This window comes from Ictalurus punctatus, chromosome 21, assembly GCF_001660625.3.
Source record: "Ictalurus punctatus breed USDA103 chromosome 21, Coco_2.0, whole genome shotgun sequence".
In the NCBI taxonomy this organism is placed as follows: Eukaryota; Metazoa; Chordata; class Actinopteri; order Siluriformes; family Ictaluridae; genus Ictalurus; species Ictalurus punctatus.
In genome coordinates this window covers 1163385-1175920 of record NC_030436.2, presented here as the reverse complement: position 1 = coordinate 1175920, position 12536 = coordinate 1163385, and the positions used below count along the sequence as shown (strand labels likewise).

General features: G+C 40.5%; 1 protein-coding gene across 1 annotated transcript in view; it reads right to left on the bottom strand.

Moving 5' to 3' along the window:
- Positions 1 to 12536, bottom strand: part of fer1l4 (fer-1 like family member 4) — a 36532-nt gene that overhangs the window by 14254 nt on the left and 9742 nt on the right. Inside the window, exons 16-26 of the mRNA XM_017450226.3 lie at positions 8911 to 9014; positions 8140 to 8248; positions 5381 to 5570; positions 3445 to 3565; positions 3227 to 3327; positions 3052 to 3139; positions 2819 to 2935; positions 2559 to 2711; positions 2233 to 2416; positions 1891 to 2015; positions 1505 to 1639 (exon numbers count right to left, since the gene is read on the bottom strand). Coding sequence (XP_017305715.1) covers positions 1505 to 1639; positions 1891 to 2015; positions 2233 to 2416; positions 2559 to 2711; positions 2819 to 2935; positions 3052 to 3139; positions 3227 to 3327; positions 3445 to 3565; positions 5381 to 5570; positions 8140 to 8248; positions 8911 to 9014 — 1427 coding nt within the window. The remainder of the gene's footprint in view (positions 1 to 1504; positions 1640 to 1890; positions 2016 to 2232; positions 2417 to 2558; positions 2712 to 2818; positions 2936 to 3051; positions 3140 to 3226; positions 3328 to 3444; positions 3566 to 5380; positions 5571 to 8139; positions 8249 to 8910; positions 9015 to 12536) is intronic.

The window sequence follows — 12536 nt, the reverse complement described above, 5'->3', positions numbered from 1 at the left end:
TGGCTTGGGGTTGCACGGTTGCTTCTGGAACGGACTCACTAATCTTCATTGATGATGTACCTCATGATGTAACAGCAGAATGAATTCAGACGTCTACAGAAACATTCTGTCTGCCAATTTACAGAGAAATGCATTCTATATAACTGAGAGAAACTTCATCATGCAGCAAGACAATGATCCAAATCACACTGCCATCACAACAAAGGACTTCATCAGGGGGAAACGTGGAAGGTTTTAGACTGGACAAGTCACTCACTAGACCTTAACCCAACTGAGCAGCATCTCACCTCCTGAAGAGGAGACTGAAGGGAGAAACCCCTCAAAACAAACCACAACCGAAAGAAGCTGCAGTACAAGCGTGCAAAGGTTGTTGCAGTTATTGCAAGCAAGGGATCTGCAACCAAATATTAAGTGTTATTTACTTTAATCTACCTTAAGTCTGTCTGTTTAAATAATTTGGTTAAGTAAAAATCTGGGTGGTCTGCCACCAAAGGCACCATGTTTTTTAACACATCAAGATGGAAATATGAGGAAATGAAAACCGAAATTCCGATCTATCATCTCATATTCACTTTTTCATCTCAAATCCAAATGTCTTCAGTGTATAGCCAAAAAAATTTAAATAACTGGCCTTGCCATTCCAATACTTTTAGAGGGAATTGTATATGTATGCATATTGAACACTGAAGACGTTTGGGTTTGGGTCAAAAGGTGAATATGAGATGATGGATCAGAATTTCAGCTTTCAATATTTACAAACCCGTACGTCTTAAACGTATAGCGAATGCACAAGAACTGGCCTTGCCTAATGTGTCTATATTATATATTATATATATATAAATTAAAAATCTTTTGATCTGAAGGTGTGTGATTAAATGTTTGAAATCTGTGTTGTAGACAAAAATGTAATTGTGCCGACATATTCATTTCTTTCATTGGAAAACTAACATTTTATTTACAAAAAGTTTTTTTTTAAATGGATGACTTAGAAGGAAATGTTCCAATAAGCAGCCAATAAGTGTCCAGCATGGGTGGGAAATCATGGGCACAGACTCACGTAAACTGGACAGTTGAAGACTGGAAAAAGACCAGGTGATTTGATTCCCTAAGCTTCAACTGTCCACTTGCTGAGCCTGTGCCCGTGATAGCCTCCGATTCCTGTTCTTGGCTGACAGGAGTGGAACCCAATGTGGTCTTCTGCTGTGTAGCACATCCACCTCAAGGTTCGATATGTCGTGCATGCTGGGATGCCTTCCTGTTCACCACAGTTAAAGAGTGATTATATGAGTTACTCTATCCTTCCTGGCAGCTAGAACCAATCTGTCCATTTTCTGACTTCTCTTATCAACGAGGTATTTCCACCAACAGAACTGTCACTCACTCAATGTTTTTTGTACCATTCTGAGTAATCTGTACAAACTGTCGTATGTGAAAATGCCAGGAGATCAGGATTTGGAGTGCGTATTTTTCTGTGCTGTTTTGTGCACGAGTGTGATGAGCTCACTAGTTTATTGTAATCGTAGATATTGATGATAATCACAGGGGGGTCGTTCCTGAAGTCATCTTTACTGCCTTCCATGAGGATTTGATCATACAGCAGCAACTCGCACCAGGTTGGGGACAGCGTTTCCTCCATTATCTACGATGCAAATGCACAGTGTGCTCAGCAATAAATATGTGTAAAGAGCATGTACAGTATATACTCCTAGGAATGATTAAATACTTCATATCCCTTACAACTTCTGTCACCTACAAACTAAACGATAGCTAGTCATGCACTCGTTCAGAGTCTACATATGAGAAGAGTAAATGAAAATGGGAAAACATCTACAGGCCCTAATCACATAAACATTAAGTGTATAAAATCTGTATAAAATGTGTTCAACACACCTGTGTAACTTGACACTGAGTGGAGAACACAACCTTTGTGAAAGGATCCGAGAGACCATTATCGTCGGCAGCAATGATGCCACGTGCTTGGTAAATGTGGGCGCGGAGTTGGAAATAACGACTGTCTGGAGAAACCACACACAGCATATATGGGAGTGATTAGTATTACATTATGAAACAAGCTTACATTTAAAAAAAATATTGATTATAGGGTTTTTTGTTGTTTTTAAATAATGTTTTTTAAAGGAAAATGTAACTACAGATTACGATCATAATTAGTCATCCATAACTAACATTTCTAGTTTATGTTAAATAAGAACTTTAGGAAAACAACATGCTTACCATCCACAGCTAATTTAGTTGGGGGCATATTTGGGGGTATTGGGGTCCCAAAAGTTGCTGCCTCATATATGGGCCTGAATTCAGAAGGCAAGCTTGTGACACAGTTTTTTGAATACTTGGTGACCCCAAGCCACATGTAGACTTCCAGTTTTGCAAAAATCTCACCCAGTGGTCCTCCAGGGGTCTAGAGATTGGTGTTGAAAAACGTTTTAAGAGAAACTTAGCTGTTGCTGATCTTCTTTAAGATTAGGCTACAGAAATATGTCTTTCAGCGGTATACTCTGGGCCTGATATTATGAGTGTTAAACAGGATGATTTTAAGATACCTTCATGTACATGGACATGATTTTGCCACAGTTTTTGCCTCTCTCTTCCTCCACCAGAGAGAAAAGGATGGAGTGTGCTGGGATCCGGGTATATGCTATCCTCCTCCCTCCACTCATCATCCAAAGGAACACATCGGGCAGAGTGCTCTGGGGCTGAAGATACATAAAAACCGGACACACAAAGGTAAATACACACACACACACACATTAAACCATGCAAAATATTGACATATCGTTTCAAGGACACAGTCCACAATCACCTCTTTAGCCAGGAAGTGTATTCTCTTTAGGATGCGCCTGACATCAGCCAGCTTCTCTCGGACTGTACGTCGTGTCACCCTCCGCTGAACTCTCAGAGCCTGCTTGGCCAGAATGATCTACCAATAATAAAATTCAACTGAATAGGCAAAATCTGAAAACCATGGTTAAGAGTGAAACGATTGTCCTATTGAATAAAAATAAGGAATGATTCTGGTATGCAAATTTATCTCACTATGTTTCTCTTAATGAAGGTCGTGCGGCACTTGTCGAGGTTGTTTGGCCGAGACTGCCGTTTCCTGTCCAAGCTTGTACTATACTGTCTGGAAATCAGAAAGAAGCACCATGTGCTTTATGCGCAGTGAAAATGTTCTAATGATTGAATAAATTCATTCGAAGCAGAGGCCTACTTGCAGGTGGAAACGAATTCCAACATGAGTTCCATCAAGCGCTCCTTAGCATTACTTCTTGGTCTTTTTAAGAGCATCTCCACCTCATCAATACCAAATTCCTAGAGACAACATCAAAGCCGCTTCATTTAAAAAATAAAAAAAAAACAGCTAGATTATTTGAATCGGTTACTCTTATGGGAATTGGAAATTTACAAGGTATATAACAGTGAACATGCCAGTCTGTTGGCCATCTTGGACAGCCAATTGCAGTTGTGGTAACGGAAGGTGTGGTCCTCAAAATAGTTCCACACGTAGAGACAGGGTTTCTCACGAAGGAGGGGAATACAGTGGAATGACCTGCAAAAGTAGAGCAGTTTAAGAAGTAACGCCAGGTCATGGCAGTGAGAATTAACTGGATAGCTTCTAATACACACGTGAAGAGACATGAAGTGAAGTCTGATGCATCATTTTAAATAAATACCACTGGTATACAGCCATCTTTCCCTGGAACCTTCTTACTACATTCTCACAGTTGGGCCAAAAATTTGTATTTTATTTTATTAAATAGATATTTATTTATTTTATTACTGCCAGGGTTAGTTATCACATCAAAACCATCTGCCAAATGCCAAAAAATGGCAAACAATGGCAAAATCACCACTAACTCTACTCATCATTATGGCATTGCGCTCAGCACTGCTCTAACATATTGACAGTTTGTTTTATTTCATCAGGCTGGAAAATAATGCTGCCCTTAATTCATCCAACTCCAGGACATGAACAAAGCATGGCATATAATTTGGGTTGCAGGCAGCATTTTTTTGTTGATGCAAGCTGCTAATGTGACCCACAAAAACAGAGCTGCGGTGCTGCAGAAATGGCATGTGTTCCTGATATTTGGACAAAGTAAGAGAAAATAAACATGGTATGCCCTACACAAATGATTGAACTAATTATTTAGATCATTTATTTAATGCAGAGTCCAAGTTCTCTTTGCTTGGGTGAGTTTTGTGATTATATACGCATAAAGAAAAGGGTTCCCCCCCCCCCCTTTCTACTTCCATCACCATATTTCTGACCACAGAATATAAGATTGTTATGAGTAAGTTTTCAAGCTGATTCATTTAATTATGTTCACTGCCAAATAAAACCAAAAACAGTAATTTCAATAGTTGGCCTTGGCAAGTGGACTAATAGGCAGTGGTGAAAGAGTACAAAAACGCTGGCTTGAGTAAAAGGACTGCTACTGCTGTAATAATTCCCTTGTGTAAAAGTAAAAGCAGTGATAAAAAAAATGACTCAATTAAGAGTAAATCTGGTGAAAAAAAACATTTGAGTAATTAATTTATGAATTACTTTTTTTAATAAAAATTAAAAGTACTATGTTTCTATTCATGTATCCATCTTCTACACCGCTTATCCTTTTCAGCGTCACGGGGGAACCTGGAGCCTATCCCAGGGAGCATGGGGCACAAGGCGGGGTACACCCTGGACAGGGCTCCAATCCATCACAGGGCACAATCACATACACACTCACACACCCATTCACTCACTCACACATACACTACAGACACTTTGGACACGCCAATCAGCCTACCATGCATGTCTTTGGACTGGGGGAGGAAACCGGAGTACCCGGAGGAAACCCCCGCAGCACGGGGAGAACATGCAAACTCCGCACACACAGGACCACGGTGGGAATCGAACCCCCGACCCTGGAGGTGTGAGGCGAACGTGCTAACCACTAATATATATATATATATACTAAAATAAACTGCTACCGTGAACTACATACTCAAGTACTGTAACAAGAGCGCATGTCGTTTGTCACTTTTCACTTGTGTGAAACTGAACCACACCAAATAGCAAAAGAACCAAAAATATTCATTTCTGTCTTATTTGGATTGGTCAGTGGACTAATAAGTGTGAAAGCACCCTTAAGGGTCAAAAGGTCAACTAACTATTAAACTCCATAATGATAAACAAACACCAACATTCCAGAGCTGACAGTTTGCTTAAGAGAGTTCAGTAACATAACCGACAAGCCAAACAAAACAGTTTAGAAAACTGTGGACTTTTTAACTATTCAGTATCAATCTAGTGTCAGAGTTTTCGGTGTATTTGGTTTCTTTATAAGGTATGGAAGAGATTTTAGGAGGGATGCGGTGTTACCCATCATAATCAGTGGGCTGTGTTCTCCTGGGTACTGTAACAGACTGGTCCCTAGAGCCCAGCACAGGCAGCTCTTGTCTCTCAAGTTCATCGTCTGAGTCTAACAGAGGCTGTCTGTCTTCGGCCACATCCTCCTGACCACTGCTCTTCTCACTCTTTACTACCACATCTGTTGTTTTGCCATAGTTTCCTAGAAAAATACGAAAAACATATAATCACACAGTATGCTTTGGGTTGTTTTTGTTTTGTTTTGTTTTTTACATTTCATACATTCAGGCATCATGTTTCTATCCATCGTTTCTTTTCATCATTCAGTTACTCATTTATTTCTAGAAATAAATTATTCAAATAATTATACAACACAAGGCTAAGAAGAAGTGATAAAATGAACTTGTCTTGCCTTTCACAGTACAAACATGATCACTTGTAAGTACATGAATATGTTTATAGTCTTACAGGAAATTTTGAAATATTTGGACATTGACGAAGTTATTCTTATTTTAACCGTCTACCTCAGGATGAATTAAATAATGGATATAAGCTGAAAGTGCAGACCACTGAATGGTATAAGAATTAAAGCACTTTTTATATGTGGTCCCACTTTTTCAAGGAATCATATATAATTGGCTGCTCAGCTGTTCCATTCCTTCATTATTTTACTTACAAGTAAGGACATGAAAGGTCTAGAGTTGATTTCGAGTGTGCAATTTGCAATTCTCAATATGAAGTCCAATGAGCTGTCCCTGCCAGTGAAGCAAGTCATCATCAGGCTGAAAAATCTACACAAACACATCAGAGACACACTATATGGCCAAAAGTTTGTGGAGACTTGACCATCACACCCATATGTGGGTCTTCCCCAAACTGTTGTCAGAAAGTTGGAAGCACACAATTTGTATGTTGTAGCATGGCAATTTCCCTTCACTGGAACTAAGGGGCCCAGACCTGTTCCAGCATAACGACGCTCCTGTGCACAATGTGAGGTCCATGAAGACATGGTTTGCCAAGGTTTGAGTGGAAGAACGCAAGTGGCCTGCATAGAGTCCTGACCTCAACAGCACAGAACACCTTTGGGATGAATTGGAACGCCGACTGTGCTCCAGGCCTCCTCACACAACATCAGTGGCTGACCTCACTAATGCTCTCGTGGCTGAATGAGAAAATCCCCACAGCCACACTCCAAAATCTAGTGGAAAGCCTTCTCAGAAGAGTGGAGGTTACTATAAGACCAAACGGGGGACTAAATCTGTAATGGGATGTTCTAAAATCTTCCTTGGATAGCCTTAGGTCAGTAATTCTCAGAACAGATGGCACTCAAGTCTCCATCATTGAACAGTTAATAACTTCAATAGAATATACTGTTAAAGCTATAATGAATTCAGAAATGACTCTGATGCTCATTCTCATAAGCTCCTGTTTACACAGTTGCACTTTTTGACTATATAGTATACAGTTATAGAAGGAAATTCTTTATAATTGTACTATCCGGTGTCACCCAGATGAGAATGGGTTCCATTCTGAGTCTGGTTCCTCTCAAGGTTTCTATCTCATGTCATCTCAGGAAGTTTTTTCTTGCTGCCTTTGTATCTCGCTTGCTCATTAGGGATAAAATGATCAATTTCAAATTTATACATTTCTGTAAAGCTGCTTTGTGACAATGTCCATTGTTAAAAGTGCTATACAAATCAAAGTGAATTGAATCAAAAAGTGTGATGGTCAGGTGTCCGTAAACTTTTGGCCATAGAGTGTAGCACAAAATAAGATGCAGCCAAATCAAATATTTGGTACATATGGTATATTGTGACCAAGAAAGAACGCACTGGTGAGCTCAGGAACACTACAAGGCGCTGAAGACTAAAGAAAACTACTGCAGTAAAGTGAAGTAAAAACCCCTTCACAACAGTTGGCGAGATCACGAACAACCTTCGTATTTGTTTCAGAGTCAACGTCAACAATCAAGAGAAGACCTCACCAAAGTAAATACAGAGGGTTTACCAGACAAGGTAAAGAGAAAGACCTGGATAGAGAATGCCAAAAAAATCAAATTAATAAATAACACCAGTACAATTCTGCAACAACATCCTGTGGACAGATGAGATGAGATATAGATCAACTTGATCTACCCGAATGATGGGAAGAGAAGAGTGCACGGGGTGCTATTATTTGATCAGATACAGCCAAATGTTTCAAAACTCATTGGACTCATTGGAGCTTCACAATGCAGATTGACATTGACCTGAAGCATGCTTTGAAAGCAACCTTTTTTTTAAGCAAAAGAAGTGGAATGTTCTGCAACGGCCAAATCAGTCACCTGAACCCAACTGAGAATGCATTTCAATTGCTAAAGGCAAAACTGAAGGAAAAACACTCCAAGAACAAGCAGGAACTGAAGACAGCCGCAGTAACAGCCTGGCAGAGCATCACCAGTGAAGAACCCCAGTGTCTGGTAATGTCTAGGGGTACCAGATTTCAGGCAGTCAAAAACGTTGCAAGCAAGTATTAAAAGTGACCATTTAATTAATGATTGTGTTCATCTGTCCATTACTTTTGGTCCCTTAAAAGGTTTAGATGTAGATGATTTAAATGTAAATATCCTCATATTAAAGTTGAGCGTCTGCACTCCTTCCAGAATTGTTATTCGTTGTTTAAATTTCAACTCCACGATACTGTGACAGACAACTAAAATAACAATGGCTTTTTCAATGTCCAAATATTTATGGACCTGGCAGTGTTCAGATGTTTTATGTATTTATTCATACCTATAGATAGCTCAAAGGTGACATATCTGGAGCCAATGGATGGATCTATCATGGTCACCTCAAAGAATGATGCAAACAGCAAGAATTCCTCTTTTGCCCCTGTGAAGTTCTGCAAAGTTAAGCTAAGCATTAGGACATCTCTCCCTGAAAATACATAGAAATGCACTCACTGGCCACTTTAAAAGGAACACCTTCTCATTCATGCAGTTATTCAATGAGGCAATCAAGTGGCAGATCAGGTGATGTTTCTTTTTTTTCAATCCTCTACCCACTGTGGCCTCAGATTCCTGTTCTGAGATGCTTTCTGAAATGCTTTTCTGCTCACCATGGTTGTAAAGAGTTTGAGTTATTGTAGACTTCCTGTCAGCTCAAATGAGTCCACCCATTCTCTCTCATATCTCTTTCATCAATAAGGTGTTCCTGCCTACATAACTATCACTCAATGGATCTTTTTTGGTTTCTTGCACCATTCTGTGTACAGAAGAGAGACTGGTATGAATAAAAAAAAAATTCCATGAGATAAGCAGTTTCTGAAATATTCAAAAATGCTTGTATGGTACCAGCAACCATGCCACAGTCAAAGTCACTGAGATTTTTTCCCCATTCTGATAACTGATCTTAACTGAAGCACTTGACCTGTATCGGATCATTGTATGCATTGTGCTGCTTGGATAACTGCATGAATGAGCAGGGGTACAGTTGTTCCTATTAAAGTGGCCAGTAGTGTATACAGATACAGTATAGGGTGATTATAGCAGAACCATTTTTGACCTCAGGAAGAGGATGAATCTCCTCCACTTCAACAGTGACAGTCGCTGGAACCTCAGATGGGGCCTCCTCCAGCTCCTCAGAAGGGCCACTGCGACCCTGCATGCCTGAACAGTATAATGAGATACTATCCATTTTAAAATCTAGCTATAAAACATGTTTGAAATAGACAAGAAACAGAAGTGTCAATAGACTGCACAAACACTGCTTTCACAGAATCATTCGACTAAACACATCATGAATCAGGCTCCTTCCATAGTAAGGTAACCCTACCGAGTCTATAATTCCCAGAATTGTTATTATTTCACCTGCTACGATAAAAATGATGGGCACACAATGGCTTAGTGGTTAGCATGTTTGCCTCACACCTCCAGGGTCGGGGGTTCCATTCCCCGGTGTGTGTGGAGTTTGCATGTTCTCCCCGTGCTGCGGGGGTTTCCTCCGGGTACTCCGGTTTCCTCCCCCAGTCCAAAGACATGCATGGTAGACTGATTGGCGTGTCTAAAGTGTCCGTAGTGTATGAATGGGTGTGTGAGTGTGTGTGTGATTGTTCCCTGTGATGGACTGGCACCCTGTCCAGGGTGTACCCCGCCTTGTGCCCCATGCTCCCTGGGATACGCTCCAGGTTCCCCGTGACTCAGTAGGATAAGCGGTATAGAAGATGGATGGATGATAAAAAATGACATATTATCCAGTGTTTATATCTAGACATGAAGACAAATACTTATTTTATTTGTTTGTGAAATCTTTGTGTTAAGTATCTAATCAGATCCACAAAGTATACTATACTTTAAATGTTCAAAAAAAAAAAGAAAGTGATACTTCTAACATCATCTGCTAACAGCGGACACCTTGAATTGCCTTCACTGATTAACTAGAGTTACTACAGCGCATTTGGAAAGTATTCAGACCCCTTCCGTTTGTGCACACTATTGTCATAGATTAAATTCAATATGGATTAAATTGACTTTTTCTGGCCATTAATCTACACATAATAAACAATAATGATTCAACAATAACAGGTTTTTAGATTTTTTTTGCTAAATTATTAAACATCAAAAAAGAACTTTTATTTAGTACTTTATAGAAGCACCTTCAGCAGTAAATACAGCTTCATGTCTTCTTGGGTAAGTCTCTATAAATGTTACACATCTGGATTTGGGCACTTTCTCCACTTCCTCGATCACACTTGATGGGCAGCATCTGATGGCAGGAACTGCCATCTTAAAGTGTCTCCACAGATGTTCTATGGTACTTGTCCCAAAGCCAATAAGGCATTGTTCTGGTTGTATGGTCATCATCATGCTGACAGGTGAACCTTCACCCCAGATGTTCAGTCTCTAGCAGGTTCTCCTTAAGAACCTCTCTGTATTCGGCTGCATTCATCCTTCCCTCTGAGAAGTACCCCATAGATTGATGCTGCCACCACCATGCTTCACTGTAGGGATGGTATTACCAGTTGATGAGCAGTACCTGGTTTTCGCCAGACAGGGCACTTTGAGGTCAACCAAAAAAGTAAAAAGTTTTGCTTCATCAGAGCAGAGAATTATTTTCCTCATTTTCTCACAGTCATTTAAGGGCCTGCCTTATGCCTTTTGCTTACAAGTGGCTTCAGTTCTATTCTACCATAAAGGCCTGATTGATAATGCATTTATGGTTGTCCTTATAGCAGGTTCTCCCTTCTCTGAGGAGGACTTCTAATATTCTGTTAGAGTAGCCATTGGATTCTTGGTCACCTCTCTCACCAAGGCTCTTCAAGCCCGATTACTGAGTTTTATTAGTCTGGATGGACGGCCAGACTCCTGGTGGTTACACTTCACTATGATGGAGCCCACTGTGCTCCTGAGAACATTCAAAGCTTTAGAAGTGGTTTAATACCCTTACTTAGCTCTATGCCTTGACACAATTTGATCACGGAGCTCCTCGAACTACATGGCTTGGATTTTGGTCTGACATGCACTGACTTGTGAGACTTTATACATACACACACACACACGTATGTGCCTTCCTTAATCATGTCCAATGAACTGAAATTGCCGCAGGTGGAATCTAAATAAAATCAAGTTCTTAGAATCTCAAGATGAAAATCTCAGGATAGCAACATCAAAGCAAATAGGGTGCATCTGGCCTCAATTTGGAGTGCCTTTAGCCAAGGGTCTGAATACTTATCTAAATTAGATAATTCAGTTCTTATTCAGATTTTTAATAAAATTGCAAAAATTTCATGCAAAGCGGCAAGTCCCCAGGACCGGATGGTTATCCAAACGATTTCTATAAAAAGTTTTCAAGGCAACTCTCCCCTTCGATATTGTCAGTTTTCAAGGAGTCGTTCTCCTTGAGAGCCCTGCCGTCTACCATGCGTGAAGCAGTTATCTCCTTACTCCTTAAGAAAGACAAGAGCCCTCTTGAGTGCAGCTCTTACCGGCCAATTTCTTTCCTAAATAGCGATGTTAAAATCCTTGCTAAAACTCTGGCACGTCGCTTGGAGGGAGTTCTTCCATCCATTATATCACCGGACCAAACAGGTTTTATTAGGAATCGTTACTCTTTTTTCAACATCAGACACCTTTTCAATATCCTCTACAGTCCCTCCCCACCTGGCACCCCAGAAGTGGTGCTTTCACTTGACACTGAAAAGGCATTTGACCGGGTGGAGTGGGGCTATCTTTTCAGTGCGATGGAGAGGTTTGGGTTTGGTCCCAGGTTCATATCATGGACCAAACTTCTACATACGTCTCTGAGGACTGCTGTTCGCACTAATAATAATTTGTCCACCTAGTTCGAGCTCCAGCGGGGTACAAGACAGGGATGTCCTCTATCACCACTGCTATTTGCCATTGTAATGGAGTCACTTGCTTTGGCGCTAAGACAGAATGCTGACATTAGGGGGATCCGGCGTGCGGGATAGAGCATAAAGTTTCTTTGTACGTGGACGACATGCTATTGTTCACTTCACAGCCCCTTGAGAGTCTTCCTGAACTAATGACCCTACTCGAGGTTTTTGGTAGAATATCGGGCTATAAGGTCAATATTCAAAAAAGTCATTCCTTTTCAAAATTAGTCTAAAGAAATTCAAGTATCTCGGGGTGTGGGTTACGCATAGTTATAAAGACCTATACCTTGCTAATTATCAGCCCCTGTTAGCCCTGACTCTCTCCCTGGAGGGCAGAATCAATACTATAAAGATGAATGTGCTGCCTAAATTTTTATATGTTTTTCAGTGTTTCTTACAAAATCCTTCTTTTCAAAACTGAACAATCAGATATCAGCCTTTATCTGGAACAAAGAGCCACCACGATCAAAAGGCATATATTGCAGAGACCTCGAGCGAAGGGAGGGATGGCACTCCCAAACTTCATGTACTACTACTGGGCAGCTAATATAAGATCATTGTTGTACTGGATGGGGGAGAGTGTGGCAGCCCCTGTATGGACACTTATGGAGGGGGCGTCTATCGCGTCCACCTCCCCATCGGCCCTAGTGTGTGCTAAATTACCATTCGCACAATCTCTGTCTAGCTTTACCTCTAATCCAGTTGTTGTACACTCAATCAAATTTGAAAATCTTTCTCTCTTGGGGACTTGTCACTCATGGGGCCAATTGTAAATAATCATCTGTTTCTCCCATCT